Source organism: Elgaria multicarinata, chromosome 4 (assembly GCF_023053635.1).
Source record: "Elgaria multicarinata webbii isolate HBS135686 ecotype San Diego chromosome 4, rElgMul1.1.pri, whole genome shotgun sequence".
NCBI lineage: Eukaryota > Metazoa > Chordata > Lepidosauria > Squamata > Anguidae > Elgaria > Elgaria multicarinata.
The window spans coordinates 101,492,777-101,508,242 of NC_086174.1; the positions used below are offsets into that span (position 1 = coordinate 101,492,777).

The 15,466-nt window shown below is 39.4% G+C and overlaps 1 protein-coding gene across 2 annotated transcripts in view; it reads left to right on the plus strand.

Annotated features, from left to right (window-relative positions):
* EPHA7 (EPH receptor A7) overlaps nucleotides 1-15,466 on the plus strand; it is a 211,653-nt gene that overhangs the window by 159,651 nt on the left and 36,536 nt on the right. For both annotated transcript variants that reach the window (XM_063124868.1, XM_063124869.1), the window contains exons 6-7: nucleotides 9,967-10,091; nucleotides 14,206-14,374. In XM_063124868.1, coding sequence (XP_062980938.1) covers nucleotides 9,967-10,091; nucleotides 14,206-14,374 — 294 coding nt within the window. The remainder of the gene's footprint in view (nucleotides 1-9,966; nucleotides 10,092-14,205; nucleotides 14,375-15,466) is intronic.

Consider the following 15,466-nt stretch of genomic DNA (forward strand, 5'->3'; position numbering starts at 1 on the left):
TGCTGTTAATTTGCTTTTCCTGTCATTCAGATCTAGTTTATTTCAGGCCCAGCCAAGAATAAATAAATGAATATACTTTCTTAGGAGGCTGAAATTTATTGAAGCATCCCTTGGGCATCTTTCTGTAATAAACCTAATCACTGCGCTGTGCAGCTTGTAAAAGCTGTGGTTTTATTCACCAAGAGTCATATTTCAGTGCAGCAAATACCGATCATGTTGGTAGACAAGTTTAAGACTGGGTGGTAACACAGCACAGTGAAATAGTGGCATGTATTAAGTCCCCCCCCCACATGACTAACATCCTTAAAGTTGACATCATCTTGTAACTGTGTAGATAGGAGCAACAAATTCAATTACAGAAAGCTGTCTCTGTCATTACACCTGTCCACTTCCGCAGGAAAAGATTTGTAAATTGTGCTTTATCTTTCCATCCCATAAATCTTGTGACCATAATTGACACTTGTCATGGAAGATGGATGGTGAAAGAAAAAGGATGGAACGTAAATGAGTAAACTCACCAGGGCAAAGTAGATCTGCTTGGGGGCAGGCAGGTAGTTAGAATCTTCAGCTCTTATGGGATAGAATTTGAATTCTGAGAGATCTCATTTGAAGAGCTCTAAATTGGACACATACCCATGTGCACAAGAGAATTGCTGGGTAAGTTAATTTTTACCATTCTTCACACATTTGAAAGTACTGGGTTTGTGCCTGACACGTCAGGATGAATTTAAGTTTCTGATGCATGAGCTGTCAATGTCATCAGAGTTAATATTGTCACTTCTGATGTGATTCAAGATCAGTTCACTGCTGATACCCCTGTTGACTGGTTTGGAAGAAGCAGAGCACAGAAATGACAATAACATCTGTATCAAGTGCCAAGCAAAAAACAAACAACGCTTTTCTAAAATGTTTCTAGGTATTTGCTGTAACTGAAAACATGATAGCTGTTTCTTTCACGCAAAAATACTTTTACTTCTTCCTTCCTTTCTTTTTGTAATATTTTCTCCCAAACTTTTGTAATTGATTCATACTTCCCACTTCTAGAGCTGTTAAACACAAACTGGAAATGAATGTGACAGAGAGAATATACAGTGGAGTAAATTAGCATATATTTTAAAAAATTCAATATTGAGTAAGGTCTTTACATGCACATTTTAATAAGGTTTATGCTAAAATGATCCAGTTACCCAAATGAAATGGAAAAGTAGAAGTGCTTTTTGTGTGTGTTCAGATTCTACAAGCCTTCAGTTCTAACCTTGTATTTCCCCGCACTTGATTTGAAATATATTCAAGCAGCTAGTGTCACCAATCCTCCCCTAGGAAATGCAGGTAATTTAAGAGCTTTCCAACCACAAAAACAATGACAGAAAGCTGTATTGAGTAGTGCAGTCAAGTATTCCTGGAGTAGCTCACTTTTTGCCACTTAGTGCTTCAGTCCCTAAGTAGTTCACAGTATGCTGGTCACTTCTCTCACCAAATCTTACAGTGCATTTGAAGCAGTGTAAGGTTTATGAGCCAGAAAATAAAGTTTGCATAAAAGAAAGTTATCTCTTTTTTAGGAAGTTAGTGGTAGAACTACCAACTCATTTGGGTCTGTTTCTGGCATGCTATAGATCAGGGTTGGGCAGAAAGTAGATTTCCAGATGTTTGGGATTTCAACTCCCAGCATTGGCCATGCTGGCAAGGGGCTTCTAGCAATTGAAATCCAAAACATCTGGAGATGTATGTTTTCTCCACCTCCACTGTAGCTCATAAACCTTGTGGGGAATTTCTTCACCACTGATCTAGACCAATAGATTTATTACTTCTTAATAACCTTTAATCATAGGATTCTTTGACATGTGGTAACTTAAACAAAATGCATTTTAGTGACACAGAGAGACCTACACATTTTTCCAGCTGTGTAAAAATAATTCACTTTGAGAACTTTTGCCACTTCTCCTGCCATCATTTTTTTTATGGATTGTTGAAACCGATCCTGTCACCTTAAACTAAACATTTCAAATGAATCCAGTTGCAATGTAGTAAACACATGGTTTTGTTTGTCACCACATGTTCTAGGATATTACTTTTTTAAAAAAAAAAAAACCTTGAAGAGGTGGGTCTTTTCCATGGACCTTCACTGGTTGGGAATCATAGGGTATATCTCAAATAAGACTTGCACTGGTTTAAGAATGGGAAGCCTTGGGAAGATCATTCCCAATAACTCACCACACTACAATTCAAAGAATTTATGGGTGAAGCTATGATAGTTAATCTGGCCTGATTGATAAAGAATGTATAGGCCATACTGATTTTTCTCTCTCCATTGGGTCCAGCTTCATCCTGCTATTGCAATGTAAATGAAAGATATGCCTATCTGTGAATCACCCCCATATGTTTCACCTCCATCACATTTCGGCTTTCTGTCTTTTTGCAGTTTTATAACACTACATAATATGTGTTTATTAATTGTAGTGTTCATCCATCACTTCTTTTTAAAATCAATTTTAAAGTGTTGCAAAACCATTCCAGGATGGGCAGGGGCTGAAATGTGGGAGAAAACGGCTGAGGAACTGTCTTTTGCGGACTCCTTTTATGTAAGGTTGCATTATGCTTCTTTAGCACCAGAAACAGCTCTGCACTCTTGCTGATATATAGGAAACTCCCCCTTCTCCACTTTCAATTTTCTAGCTTTCATTGTTTTGTTTTATTCTGGACTTGGCTTAAATGAAAGTGGAAAGCATTTCATTTTGCATCAGTCTCTGTGCTTCGTAAATTTCATTTTGCACTGAGAGAAATTATGGGGCTCTCAGTTCCATTATGCACCTTGCACTTTTTGCTTTGTTCCCCCCGCCCCAGTGAGTATATCAGTTAAAAGCAAGATTGGCTAATGTGAAATTTATTTATTTATTTATTTATTTAAATGAAAAGCTCACAACATTTCATAGAAAACTAAGTTCAAATTCCACCCGTTTTCTGGGTATTCCTGTTTATTCTTCATAGCTAATACTATTATGAGTATTTTTGTATGTGACTAGTGTAAAGAACATGCTGTTTTTTCCTAATACCTTGCTATTACACTTTTTATTTTGATCCTTCAGTTTTAATTTTGCTTTCAGCTTGAACTGAAAATGATGACAAGTTGGGAAACCATACAATATGAAGCTGTTATCAGTAAAGTTCAGCAGAATCATATTTACCTATGGTTAAGATGCTTAAACAATTCTCCACATACGGAATTGTGTTTAAAAAACAAAAGAAATAATTACCATGTCTGGTCATTTGCATTATATCTAGGGCTGATGGCTTTCCTCACTGTGTAGCGCATGATCCTGTCTGTAGCTGCTTAGAAGAGGGACCTATGCCCTTCTCCCCCTAAGGAAGCATTATGGTAGAAGAAGCTGCATCCGCCAAAAGTCTCACCATTAAAAACATAAGCACCATCTATGTCAAAATTAGAGGCTTCCCGTTCCTGGCATCAGGAATGTATGGTCCTCATATTTATGAGAGGCTTATATAAGACAAAAGATGACATCAAGGAAAGGTATAGAATACGTTTGATTTGTACACTGCAGGCAGAGTTCACATGTCATCTGTATGCATAATATGTTTAATAACACATCCTGTGTTGTAAATAAAGAGAGATGTCCCTGCACTGAAGTACTGTCCTTTCCCTAGATACTAGAAATCTTTTTCAGCAATCCCTGTGGCTTCTGATATTTCATCAGACATTGCACATGTACTATCTAGCTTAAGTCCATAGTTGTAACTGCAAAAAAATCCTTGCTCTTTGGGAAAAAAGGAAAAGAGAGCTGAGATTCTCAGGAATCTGAATTCTGTACTTGATACCACATTCCTTTTTGCTGACTGGAAGACTGGAGTGGCAGCAGCTACACAATTTGACAATTCCTGCATTTTCTCAGATATGCTCTTTCCCTCTCTCTCTCACACACCCACACACACCCACACACCCACCCACACACACACAATTAATGTAATCCTTTGGTCAAGCTTGGTTGTGTGTACTGTGAAAGTTAGCCTTGAAAAGGAACATTCTGCCCACTGCTGGAAAGAGTTTCCTTCTGGTCTCTTAAGTACTAGAGAGATTTGCTGAGGTTTTGTCACTTGAAATGCCTGCTAGAATTACATTTAGAGAGACATACATAAGATGGATGGTTGCTGCTATTGCATTAGGCTGCAGCTGGGTTACATACCTGAAGCTCAGTCTGATTCCCTTCAGTATCAGGGTGAAGCTAGATGTGATGGTGGCAGGCAGCACCACGTGCTTGAAACATAGAAGTCTCCCAGCCATATAGAAAACAGGGTGCTGGAGGTCAAGTTTCAATAATGCAATATGCTTAACCTTCCTCTTCCCAAGTGACTTTTTGCAAGCTGAGCTCACTTCAGGTATCAGGGCTTAGTTTAAAAATGTAGTGCCTTGGAAGACAGACTGCATGAAGGTAAGCTATAGTGGAGGTTTTCACCCGCACAAACCTTTAGCTGCCATAAGCAGACAAACATCACACCTTGCCTTTCCAAGTGCCTGGGCCAGTTCCAAATTTTAAACACAGTGGGAAGTGTCTAAAAGGGCCGCTGTGCTTACAGTATTGACGTAGTATTATCGTAAGCGATCTCTAGCACAGCAACAATCATGTAAGCGGGCATGACGGGTTTCCCCAAATACTGCCCACTGGATTGACACGTTTTGTTCATGTCAGCCCCCTGTTCAGAGCCATAGGTACAGCCTGGGTTTTGGGGGATGTGTGTGTTTTACTTGTGGTTCGTGGATGTTTATTGGAAAATGAGAGTCATCTTTTTAATTTCATTCCCAAAGGAGCCGTTAATTTTGTTTTCTTCTTATTTGAAAATAATACTTGATGGAACATTTGGAAGAGATGGTGGCCCCATTCAGAAGACACCACGGTTTAAACACACTCACTAACCATTTACTTCAAAAAAAGGTTAGAGGCCGAACCATGGCCTAGTTGTCTGAACAGGCCGTATATATCAGAATGCACAGCTCAAATTGTGGCAATATGGAACCAGTACAAACACTGGTAACCTAACCTCATTAGGAAATGGGCCTGTTTGGAAGCTAACCTGTGATGTAGGGCTTCAACTTTGTTTGCATTGAATAGATGGCATAAAGCATCTATTCAAGCATCATAAACAACAGTTTCCTATCTAAATAGGGATTTTTACAAAATAGTTTTAAAAAACAATGCCTTTGCTAACATGATTGTCCTGTTTGGGGCTGCAGTCCTTAGCACTCTTAGGCCTTAGCTAGACCAGGCTATATCCCAGGGCGAACCCCGGGATCATCCCTGTGTGTCCAGATGACGCACAGGGGATCCCGGGATCAGGAAAGGATCATCCCTCCCTTTCCCGGGATATAGCCCTCCCCTTTGGGCCTGCTTTTTCCACGGTCTTGGGCTGAGCCTGACACCGCAGAACGTCTGGCCCATTTACACGGCTTGACCCCGCTCCACGTGATTACTTATGCAGCATGGGGGCGCTGCACCCATCAAGTTTAGGGTGGGGGGAGCAGGGAAACCAAATTAAATTTAAAAAAAGACTTACCTTTAGTGCACGAGCGTGTGTGTGCTACGTCCTCTTTAAAAAATTAAAAAATGGCAGGCGCGACGCCTCTCTTCCTGAGGTCATCGCGCCTTACGTGTAAACAGGGCAGAGATCTCACGTTAATCCCAACATGAGATCTCCCCTCCTCTGCTCTGGAACAAAAGGTAGGTCTAGCTAAGGCCTTAGTTGGAACTGTGCTTCTTTGAAACCAATGTGAATTATTGCCAAATTAACCTAGAAGTGGAGTACCACAGTGATATTTTGAGAGCTTTCAATTTAGAGGGAATAATTTAAAAAAGGCAGGGGCCAAAGCTCAGTGGTAGAACACACACTTTGCAGGCAGTAGGGCCTACGATTTCAAGTACATGGGCAGGGAGAAATCTTTGCCTGAAATCTTGAAAGACAACCATTTGGAGTACACCCCAATGCTAAGCATACTTCCTTGTGAGACTGTCACATTTATTTCAGATAAACCTACTTACAAATAACCATGCTTATGATCTCAGTCTACACTGCGGTAAGATACAAATAAGGCAAACTGAATTCAGGGGTGATGTTTTCCAGTTTGGAAGAGGGATAGGGTATGGTTGTTCTTTCCTTTGTGTTAACGTTAAGAATTATGTATTGGTCTTCATGAAGCAGCCTGTCAAATATCAGCCAGTCTATTTAAACTATTCTAATCCATAGAGGAAGTGTGAAGTTTTCTCATGTTGTTTGGCAATCACATCCAAGGACAGTATAATCCTCCAGACTTCCATTTGCCAGATGGATTAAATTATTCCATTTGTTGAGTGAAGAAACCAGCCAAGTGGGAGTTTCCTTTGCAATTGTGGGCTGTATTATCACAGCAATACTTGTGGTGGGGTATGAGGAAGAAGAAAATTCAGAGCAAATTATAAATGTGTGCCTCGTTTCTGAGCACACATTTTTCTGTCCTTTTCATAAACACTCATACACACCCACCCACCCACACACCAAAGAATACTTCCTTCAGTGCAGTGACTCCTTAATGATGTATCACTTCAAGTAAAATCCGCTCATTATAACAAAGATCTGTAAAAGACTTAGAGGTTTATAGATCATGCAAGGTCCTGCAATAGCAAATCTTTGGGGATAGTCCTCATAGGAGGAAGTTATCAGAATGGAAAGGGGGCAGATCTTTCCTTTCCTTCTTGTATCTTTTCATGGCAAAGTAGAGGTAATGCTTATGAAACCAGGAGGTAATTCTTGTTCTGGTGGGTAATACTTGTTACTCCTGAAGAAAGAGATTCCTTTGTTACAGGAGTTGTTGAACACTGACAATACTGTGCATTTGTAAAAAAAAAAGAAAGCAAATTGGGCAGGTCTCATGACTTCCCTTAATCTCCAACTGCGAAAAATGAAGACTTTTGCTATGTTTTCTAATTTCTGATAAAAGCATGACTCTGTTTTTTGTTATCTTCTTACAAGGGTCTCTGGCGAGCCAATTCATCATAATAAATGCTTTTACCTAAAGCTTTCCACCCTGACTTCATAAAATGCAATAAAATCACAAAAAATACACTTTAAAAGTAACTTGTTTAAAAGGTGCAAACTTATTCCTCTAAAAGCACATGAACCATTAAAAAAAATCAGGAGAATGTTGAAGGTGAACAAGAAGAAGCGAGAGAGAGAGAGAGAGAGAGATTTTATATACAATATTTATAAACTGCTCCCATCCAAAAGATTTCAGAGTGAGGAGCAACATATAGAATAAAAGAATCAAAATAGAATAAAAAAGACCACATTAAAAATTACATTTGTGAAAGAATAAAGTTGTTATAAAACAGAAAGAGGGAGAAAGCCCTACCGTGAAAATGGCCCTTCTATTTGCCAGTTTAAGGAACAATGTCAGGATCTCAAGAAGGACTAAGAATCTGAGCACCAATAGTCTCAAGGTGATTTCCACCAACTCCCCGCAGGACTCAGGCTGGAACTATATATTACAAGAACAAGAGGGGATAATCTATCTATCTATCTATAATATTTTTATTATTTGGATTTTATAACACATACAATAATAATGCTACATCAACTTAATATACCACAATAATGAAATTAAAAAATAACTTATTGAAATAATATAATACTGTCTTGTGCACCCCACCCCTGGGACCCTTATTCTCCTTTCCAAAATTGTAATGTATCCTAAGACAGTTTACTCCCTTTCCCTTTTTCTAATACAAATTTAACAAATGGACTCCAAACCTCATCAAAGTCATTTCGCTTCAGTAATCCTCTCTTAACTTTAATACTGCTCGTGAGTCTGTCATTAATAGCTATATCTCAAACTTCTTTATACCAGTCTTCTATTTGATAATCCCTTTGTTCCTTTATATACAGATATAAAGTAAAAATAATAAAATGAGATCTGTCCCCTGAATATGAAAATGCCCATGCCAGTCTAGGTGCTGATGCCAGGCCTGTTTGCCACTGCCCTGATCACTTGTCACTCTCCGGGTGGTCATTTGAGGATTACCTGGGCTGTGGGGTTCTGGACCTTGGCCCCAAGGTTCAGTTCCAGCTGCATCACTGGTCTGAATCCTTTGAGATTCAGTCAGTCTTTGAGTAATCAGTCAGGGTAAGCAGTACTTAGCTAGATGGACCCAGTTGTTTATCCAGGAATAAGATAGCGTCAAGTAACAGACACATGCCCATCACCAAAACAGCAGCCCAGCTTCTCCTCTAGTAGCCCCCAGTAATGCAAAACACATGACACAGCATTCACAGAAAACAATAAATCAGAATTACAAAGTGAGCCCCAGTTCGGAACCAGCACTTCGCATTTTTTTGCTGATGAGTTCATCGCTGGTGAGTTCCTGGCTTCTTTAGCCACTCCCACTGGTGGGAGGAGCCAAATGGGAGTGATTGGGCAGCATCCACATTGCTTGTGAATGATAAGCCAGGAATTCTCCAGAATTCTGTTTTAGTGTTTTGTGTGAACACAGCCAATGACTTAGTACTTTGAGTTTTCTCACCTCTGCTTCAATACATCATCTCCTGCCTGTGGAACTGAGGAAATACACAGGTCACATCACGTATTTGATGCAGGGTGTCTGTTTTCAGTGGCAGCTGTATAGTTCCCATAATATTTGTCCCTGGTCTCTCGAGAATTTGGAGAGATTCCAGCCTAGTTCTCACAAACAGTGGACTGTCTGGACTGTGAACTGCTTGAGATAGCGAGTGAAGAATCTCATGACTGAATACTCCTTCAGTTAAAAAAAAAGAAAGAAAAATGTTCCCTCTATGTAGAAAGCTAACATGTCAATGGATAGGGCCATTGTCCTTGTTAATTCGTTTTCTACCTGCATGGAAGATTTTTCTTTGGTTTTTGTTTCTTCTTCTTCTACTACTACTACTACTACTACTATGAAGGAGCATTCAATAATGTGAAGTGTTGTGCAGACCAGGCATAGATTTATCACTGCATTTGCTGTTTGTGGCAGCTAAACATTCATCATTTTTGAGTAAAAGACAGGTTTAAATAGTGGGATAGAACCTTTAATTGATTGATTAGTTATATGGCTCAGTTAAAAAAACCTTTTTATTGACTAAAAGGCATTCTTGATTAATTGGGAAACACTTTAAAAATGATAATTGGTTTTACTCTAACTACTTAAAAACTGCAAATTGCAGGCCCCGTCTTAGAATAGGCATTTCCCCTTGACTGTCACAAGCTCCTTTTCAGACTTTTGCTCTGCATGTTACCACTTTAGCTGTATTACAGGTGAACACTTGCACTGCGTTATAACCCAGATGCCAGTTTATTGGCATCTGGAATGTCCTCATATTTTAACTAGTACTGAGGCAAACATGATCATTAAAAGAAAAATGCAAGTAGGTTTGCAGCTAAAGCAGCTTTCAATTTTTCGGCGCAGTGTACGCTTTGCTTTCAAACATGCATTATTGGCAGTACATGAGGGATATGAGTTTGAGGTGGGATTAGACATGATATGGGTCTGAAGGATAACGTTATTTTTGTCTCCTTACACGTTCATTTTTCTTTTAAGTGTTGTTGAAACATGTGTAATAAATATTTGGTCTACTAGTTTACCGCAGGAGATAAATCTGAAAGCATATTTTCCTGGTTTAATTAGAATTCATTTGCTTAATTGTCATTCTGATCCCATCAATTGCTGTTTTGCACTAACTTGAACAATGCTGCCTTTTGCTGTTTGCACTTTAATTTAGATTTCTATTATGGTTTATGAGCAGTAATAAGGCCCTGCTTGAATATTCATTAGCTTTTGAATGGTGGACTAAGGGAAAGGTGCTTTCTCTTACCTTAATAGCAGTGGCACAGCGTGAAACTGATCAGTAGTGACACTTGATTGGTGACATCCAGCACATTTGCTCGTTGTTTATTGACACCTCTTCTCCAAACAGCTCCCTCGCAAGTGAGCGGCGTAATGAAAGAGAAAGTGTTGCAAAGGAGTGTGGAGCTTTCCTGGCAGGAACCCGAACATCCCAATGGAGTCATCACGGAATATGAAATCAAGTATTATGAGAAAGTAAGCACTACTACTTCTTCCCATCATATCATTCTACTCTGCAATGGGCAACACTGTGTGCAGACTGGATGCTTTCCTTTTGGGCTGCATCATTTCTTGCCTTTTTTTCTTTTTCTATCCTTCCTATTTGTTTCCTTTCTTCTCATAATATAGATCCTGTGGATCTTGATATAGACATTAGGATTATGAAGTTAGAACCCCAGATTAATCAACTAAAGCATCCAGTCGGATTAATCAATTGCAGCTTCAATTGAGTAATCAGTTCAAATGTGGGCGATTAATCCACTAAAATATTTAATTGGTGACAGTCCTAATTATATCATATGGACTTTATTAGCACCTAGCTACTAGATCAAGAGATTTAGGATTAATCCTGATGCAATGGTTTTCCAATAAACTCTATGGAAGAAAACCCATAGAAAATTCTTGCGCAGAAAAAAGTCTTGTTGGCTAGTGACTAGATTCCTGCCTTCTCTTTCTCATAGATGTTTCCTGCAAAATCATTTGTGTTTGTTGCCTGTATTCCTTGATGTATAGCACTTAGAACAGTTCTTTATTAGGGCTGTGCAAGGTTTGGGCCTCAGATTCGAAGTTTGAATCATGGAGGCCATGTTCTGGTGGATCCACATCCATCCTTCTTCCCGGCGCAATTGCATCCTTCCCGGCTTCCCTGCGAGATCGCTAATCCACGAGAGTGCCGGCCACACTACTGCTTTATAGTGGTATTGAAGTGCATTGACAACTGTTGGGGCCCATTGACACGTATCATATACCGCTTTCATACCGCTTTCATAGAGTTATAGCCTGCTTGGTATGTCTCCTGCCTCTTATATACCGCTTTCATACTGCTTTCATAGTGCTGTATCCTGCTTGGTGTAGATCGGGCCCACAATAGCTTTTCTACATACCTTCCAGTTTGAATGGAATTTCTTTTCAAGTTATTTTTGCCCATTCTGTATTTTCAGAACTGTTCTCCTAAGTCATTATGGAGTATCTGATACATTTACTTCACAGGATTCTAAGCTGCTTAATAAATTGCAGCATAAACATGCATGTGTATACTTGCAAATATGTCTCAATGTTGGAGTGAAATTACTATAATATTTCGCACAGGGCTTTAGTTGTAGCATGTCACATTATTTGCACTCACATAAACAACCTGGGGACCTCCAGATGTTTAGGACTACTATTCCCATAATATCTGACCATGTTATCTGGGGCTTATGGTAGTTGGGAGTTCAAAACATCTGGAGTGCATCACGTTGCCTACCCCTGAATTACAGTAGAACAGTAAGTGTTATTAAATAAAACCTTTGGGCTGAAAGAGTGTTTTGTAAATTAATATACTGTAATTTTGACAAGAGGAAATGAATATGTAAAAATCCCTTTTAAATGTCCCCATTGTGGAGGATTCTTGCCCAGTTTGGAAACTTGAGAGGGCTTGCACATCACTTTTGCTATGAAGTCGTTCATAGCCAAATTACAATAGATTATTTCCCACTAATTACTGGTAGTTTTTCCTTTACTTTCCCCTTATTCTTTTCATTTTTTCTGCATTTTGAAATATTTGGTTAATTAAGAAACGTACAACAAATTGTTCTTTAACATCCTAACACAAAACACAATTTGACTCACAGTGTCTTAAAATAAAAATGCAGTTAGCCAAATCTATGTCGTTTTAAACAACCGGTGTCTATTGTTGTCAGCTCTTAACAGAATAAAAATGTTATGTGAGCAATTAAGTTTGTAACAGTTTGTTGTTAGATATTTTGTAAGAATAAATTAGTGTCTAAATAGGACACTATGTAGGACATGTTTTAATTTCCCATCCACTACTAATATTGAAGCATTTCTTCTAGAGAAGATCTATACTTCAAAGTTTTATAACACCTTGTCATAGCTTTCCCTAACAAATCTTCAGAATTATAGTTGATGGGATTCTAAGAATTTTCCATTAGACTAGAGATTAGGGATGGTCAAATCTGTCAATTAAATTTCTCATCCCCACCCCCAATCTTAAATCCTTTCCACCCTATTACCACATTAATTTGTGATTTATTTATTTTTAAAAAACTGTACAAGATTTGTTTGCCATTTTCATGCACATTTCTCCTGTATGCATTTTTGTACATATTTTTGCAAGTTAATTTTCTCCATAACAAATGCATTTTTGTATGTTATTTCTCCTAATGTACACATGTATTTCCCCCTAATTTATTTATTATATTTATATTCCACCTTTTTTCCTCCAGGGAACCCAAGATGGTGTACATAACCCCCTTCCTCCTCTCCATTCTATCCTCACAACAACAACCCTGTGAGGGAGATTGGGCTGAGAGTCTGTGACTGGCCCAAAGACACCCAGTGAGCTTCCATACCCCAACGGGGACTAGAACCCGGATCTCCCAACTCTTAGTCAAACACTGTAGTCACTACACCACACTGGCACGCTGTGTAAAGTTTTTGATTGGAGAACTGTAGGGTAAAAATTGGAGAACTGCAAACACAAAGGATTTATTTATTTATTTATTTATTACATTTTAGCTCTCTGGGCGGTTCACAAATCACAGAGGATAACTGCAGTTTGGTTCACATACTGGTTTGTGAAGTGAAAATTAGATTCACATTAAAATGTGAACCAGACCGATATTTCCCCATCCCTGCTAGAGATACTTTCACACACACATACACAGAATTGCAATTCCCAGGGATCCCTGAAAAGAGAGAATGGTAGTAAACCAGTTTCAATATACAGCGTGGATATGGTTTGAGTTTCTGTACCCAGTGAATGGTTTAATTTAGACAGAATAAAGCATGAGCAAAATCTGATAACTTCAGGCAAAGTTCACTGTGAAGTTCGTCTTTGCAAGCCCCATTGAAATGAATGGAAGTACTCTTGTGTAATTTCCATTCATTTCAGCCAGCGTGCAGAGCATCACTTCCCAGAGAATTTGTTCCTAGAATTTGCTTAAGTAATTTGTGATTTAGCCCTCTATTAATTTTATTTCGTATGTAATTGTTATGGAAGATTAAAATAGTCACCTTTCACCAGTCTGTAAATCACATTGACATACATAGCCAAATGCACGCAGAGCTCGTCTCCTTTTCAGTTGCCCTATTCACAGGAATGCGCACAAGTATCTGCTGTTTCTGCAGCTGTTGGTGTCAGAGGACAGGGTTGGGGAAGAAATTCATTTGGTTCGCATTTTGAACTTACCTAATTTTGTGCTTTTAAAACAATAGGTGAGCTAAAAAAATCAATTATTCTTCAAAATTCCCTTTAAATTATTCCCTGAATTTTGCAAGGGAGTGTTCTACTTTAAAAAAAATGTGTACAAAAATGCATAGATTGATGAAAACTGCACACAAAAGTGAGAATATTAGTAAAAATAACATCAATAATGTTTTATATTAGGAAAATTGCTAGAAAATGTATATTAGGGGAAATTGGGCACAAAAAAATGCATTTATTGGGACAAGCACTCACAAAAATGCGTATAGAATTTCCTTTAAAAATAATTCAGAATTTAGGGCAAACCAAATTTAAGATTGGAAAACGAGAAACAAATGTGCAATGAAGTTCCAGAATCCAGAAAGAACAGGGTCATATAGAATGAGCTTTATTTTATTTCTATTCTGCTTAGCTGAAAAAAACAAACAATTGCTATGATCTTACGAAAGAGCCTCTTTGAGAGAGAGAGAGAGAGAGAGAAGGAATAAGGGAAATAAATTTCTAGATATGACTTACTATGTTATTCATAAACTGAAATAATACAATATTTGCACCAATTGATAATCAAGCATCAAGCAGCAGAAGCTGAGGTATAAGACAATCAAACACAAAAAGGCAATGACTTTTACCTCCTGAATTTTACGAGCAGCACCATGTGCTTCCCATTTACATTTTATGTTATTTTAAGAACCCCTCAATGAAATGACATTACATTGTAATGCTCCACAGAGTATGCTACATTCTTTTATGTGGGGGTGAGGGGAAACTACCCTTCATAGCAAATGGAAACAGAATGCCAAGAGCAGTTGTCAAGTGCTGATATAGAGCAAAACTGAAATCTGAATTTTAAACATAGCCAATTATTTATATTTGTGTTTCTAGGACCAAAGGGAGAGGACATATTCAACAGTGAAAACAAAGGCCACCTCTGCTTCGGTGAATAATCTGAAACCAGGAACTGTATATGTTTTCCAGATTCGTGCATTTACTGCCGCCGGCTATGGAAATTATAGCCCTAGACTAGATGTTGCTACACTAGAGGAAGCCACAGGTAAACTTTGCTTATATCTTATTGTAATTAATATCATCAATGAAAATGAAAGCACTATAGCAAGGCATATTTTCATAAGGAGACTTGGGAAGGTGCTTGGGGAGTCCCCTGATCAAGTTTTTATGCGTCTCATTTACATGTGCATCTTATTTCTTAGGCAACTCTTCCCTTTTTAGATAGAGCAACAGTGACATTTGTGAGCTTCTCGTTTAAATCAGCTGACAGTGGAGGGAAGTGGAGTAAGTGGGTTATTTGGGGCCTTTCCAGATAGTTTTGTTTCTTTAATGTCCCTCTCTCATAACCTTTAAAGCACATTCTGGCTCTTGCTTCTCTTCCTCTTTGATATATTTGCGCCCACAGAGCAATACGATTGACTGAGCCATTGTTAAAGTCTCAGTTGAGCTGGAATTATCTGTTATGGTTGCTTTATTGTCATCAATGAAACCAGTGGTCCCTAGTCATGTTTTCTTCTTCCTTAAGAGGGAAGGGCCATCACTCAGTAATAAAGCATATATGCTTTGTGATCACAAGACTTCTGGATCAATCTCTGGCATCTGCAGTACAAAAGAATTTAAGAACATAAGAAAAGCCATTCTGGATCAGACCAAGGGCGTTACTAGACGAGGCCTTAGCGCGCTTTCTGACCCGGTTTCCCTGCTGTGCGTCCAGATGACGCACAGGGGAATCCGGAGGCAGGCCGCGCTGAGGCCTGGTCTAATGCACCAGGTGCGCTTTTTCCCCAGCTCCGGCCTCAGGCCGGGGCTGGGGGAAGTGTGGTGACTTCCGCAGCTTTTCGCGGCTCCTCGCTTTGCAAGGAGCCGCGAAAAGCCACGGACCTGCCTGGCACAGCGCTCATAGGAGTGCTGTGCCCATCGGCGGGGGGGGGGGGGAAGAGACGGGAGGGCGAAGGATGGCAGGGTGGGTGGCACGGGGCAGGGCGGGTGAGATCGCGCCGCCCAAGCAAGCAGCCGAGCGGTTGCTTGCTTAGGCTGCACGCGGCGCGATCTAACCCGCCCTCCCCCATGCCACCCACCCAGCCATCCTTCCCCCCCCCCCGGTAAAAATAACCAAAACAACCGGACTTACCAGTCC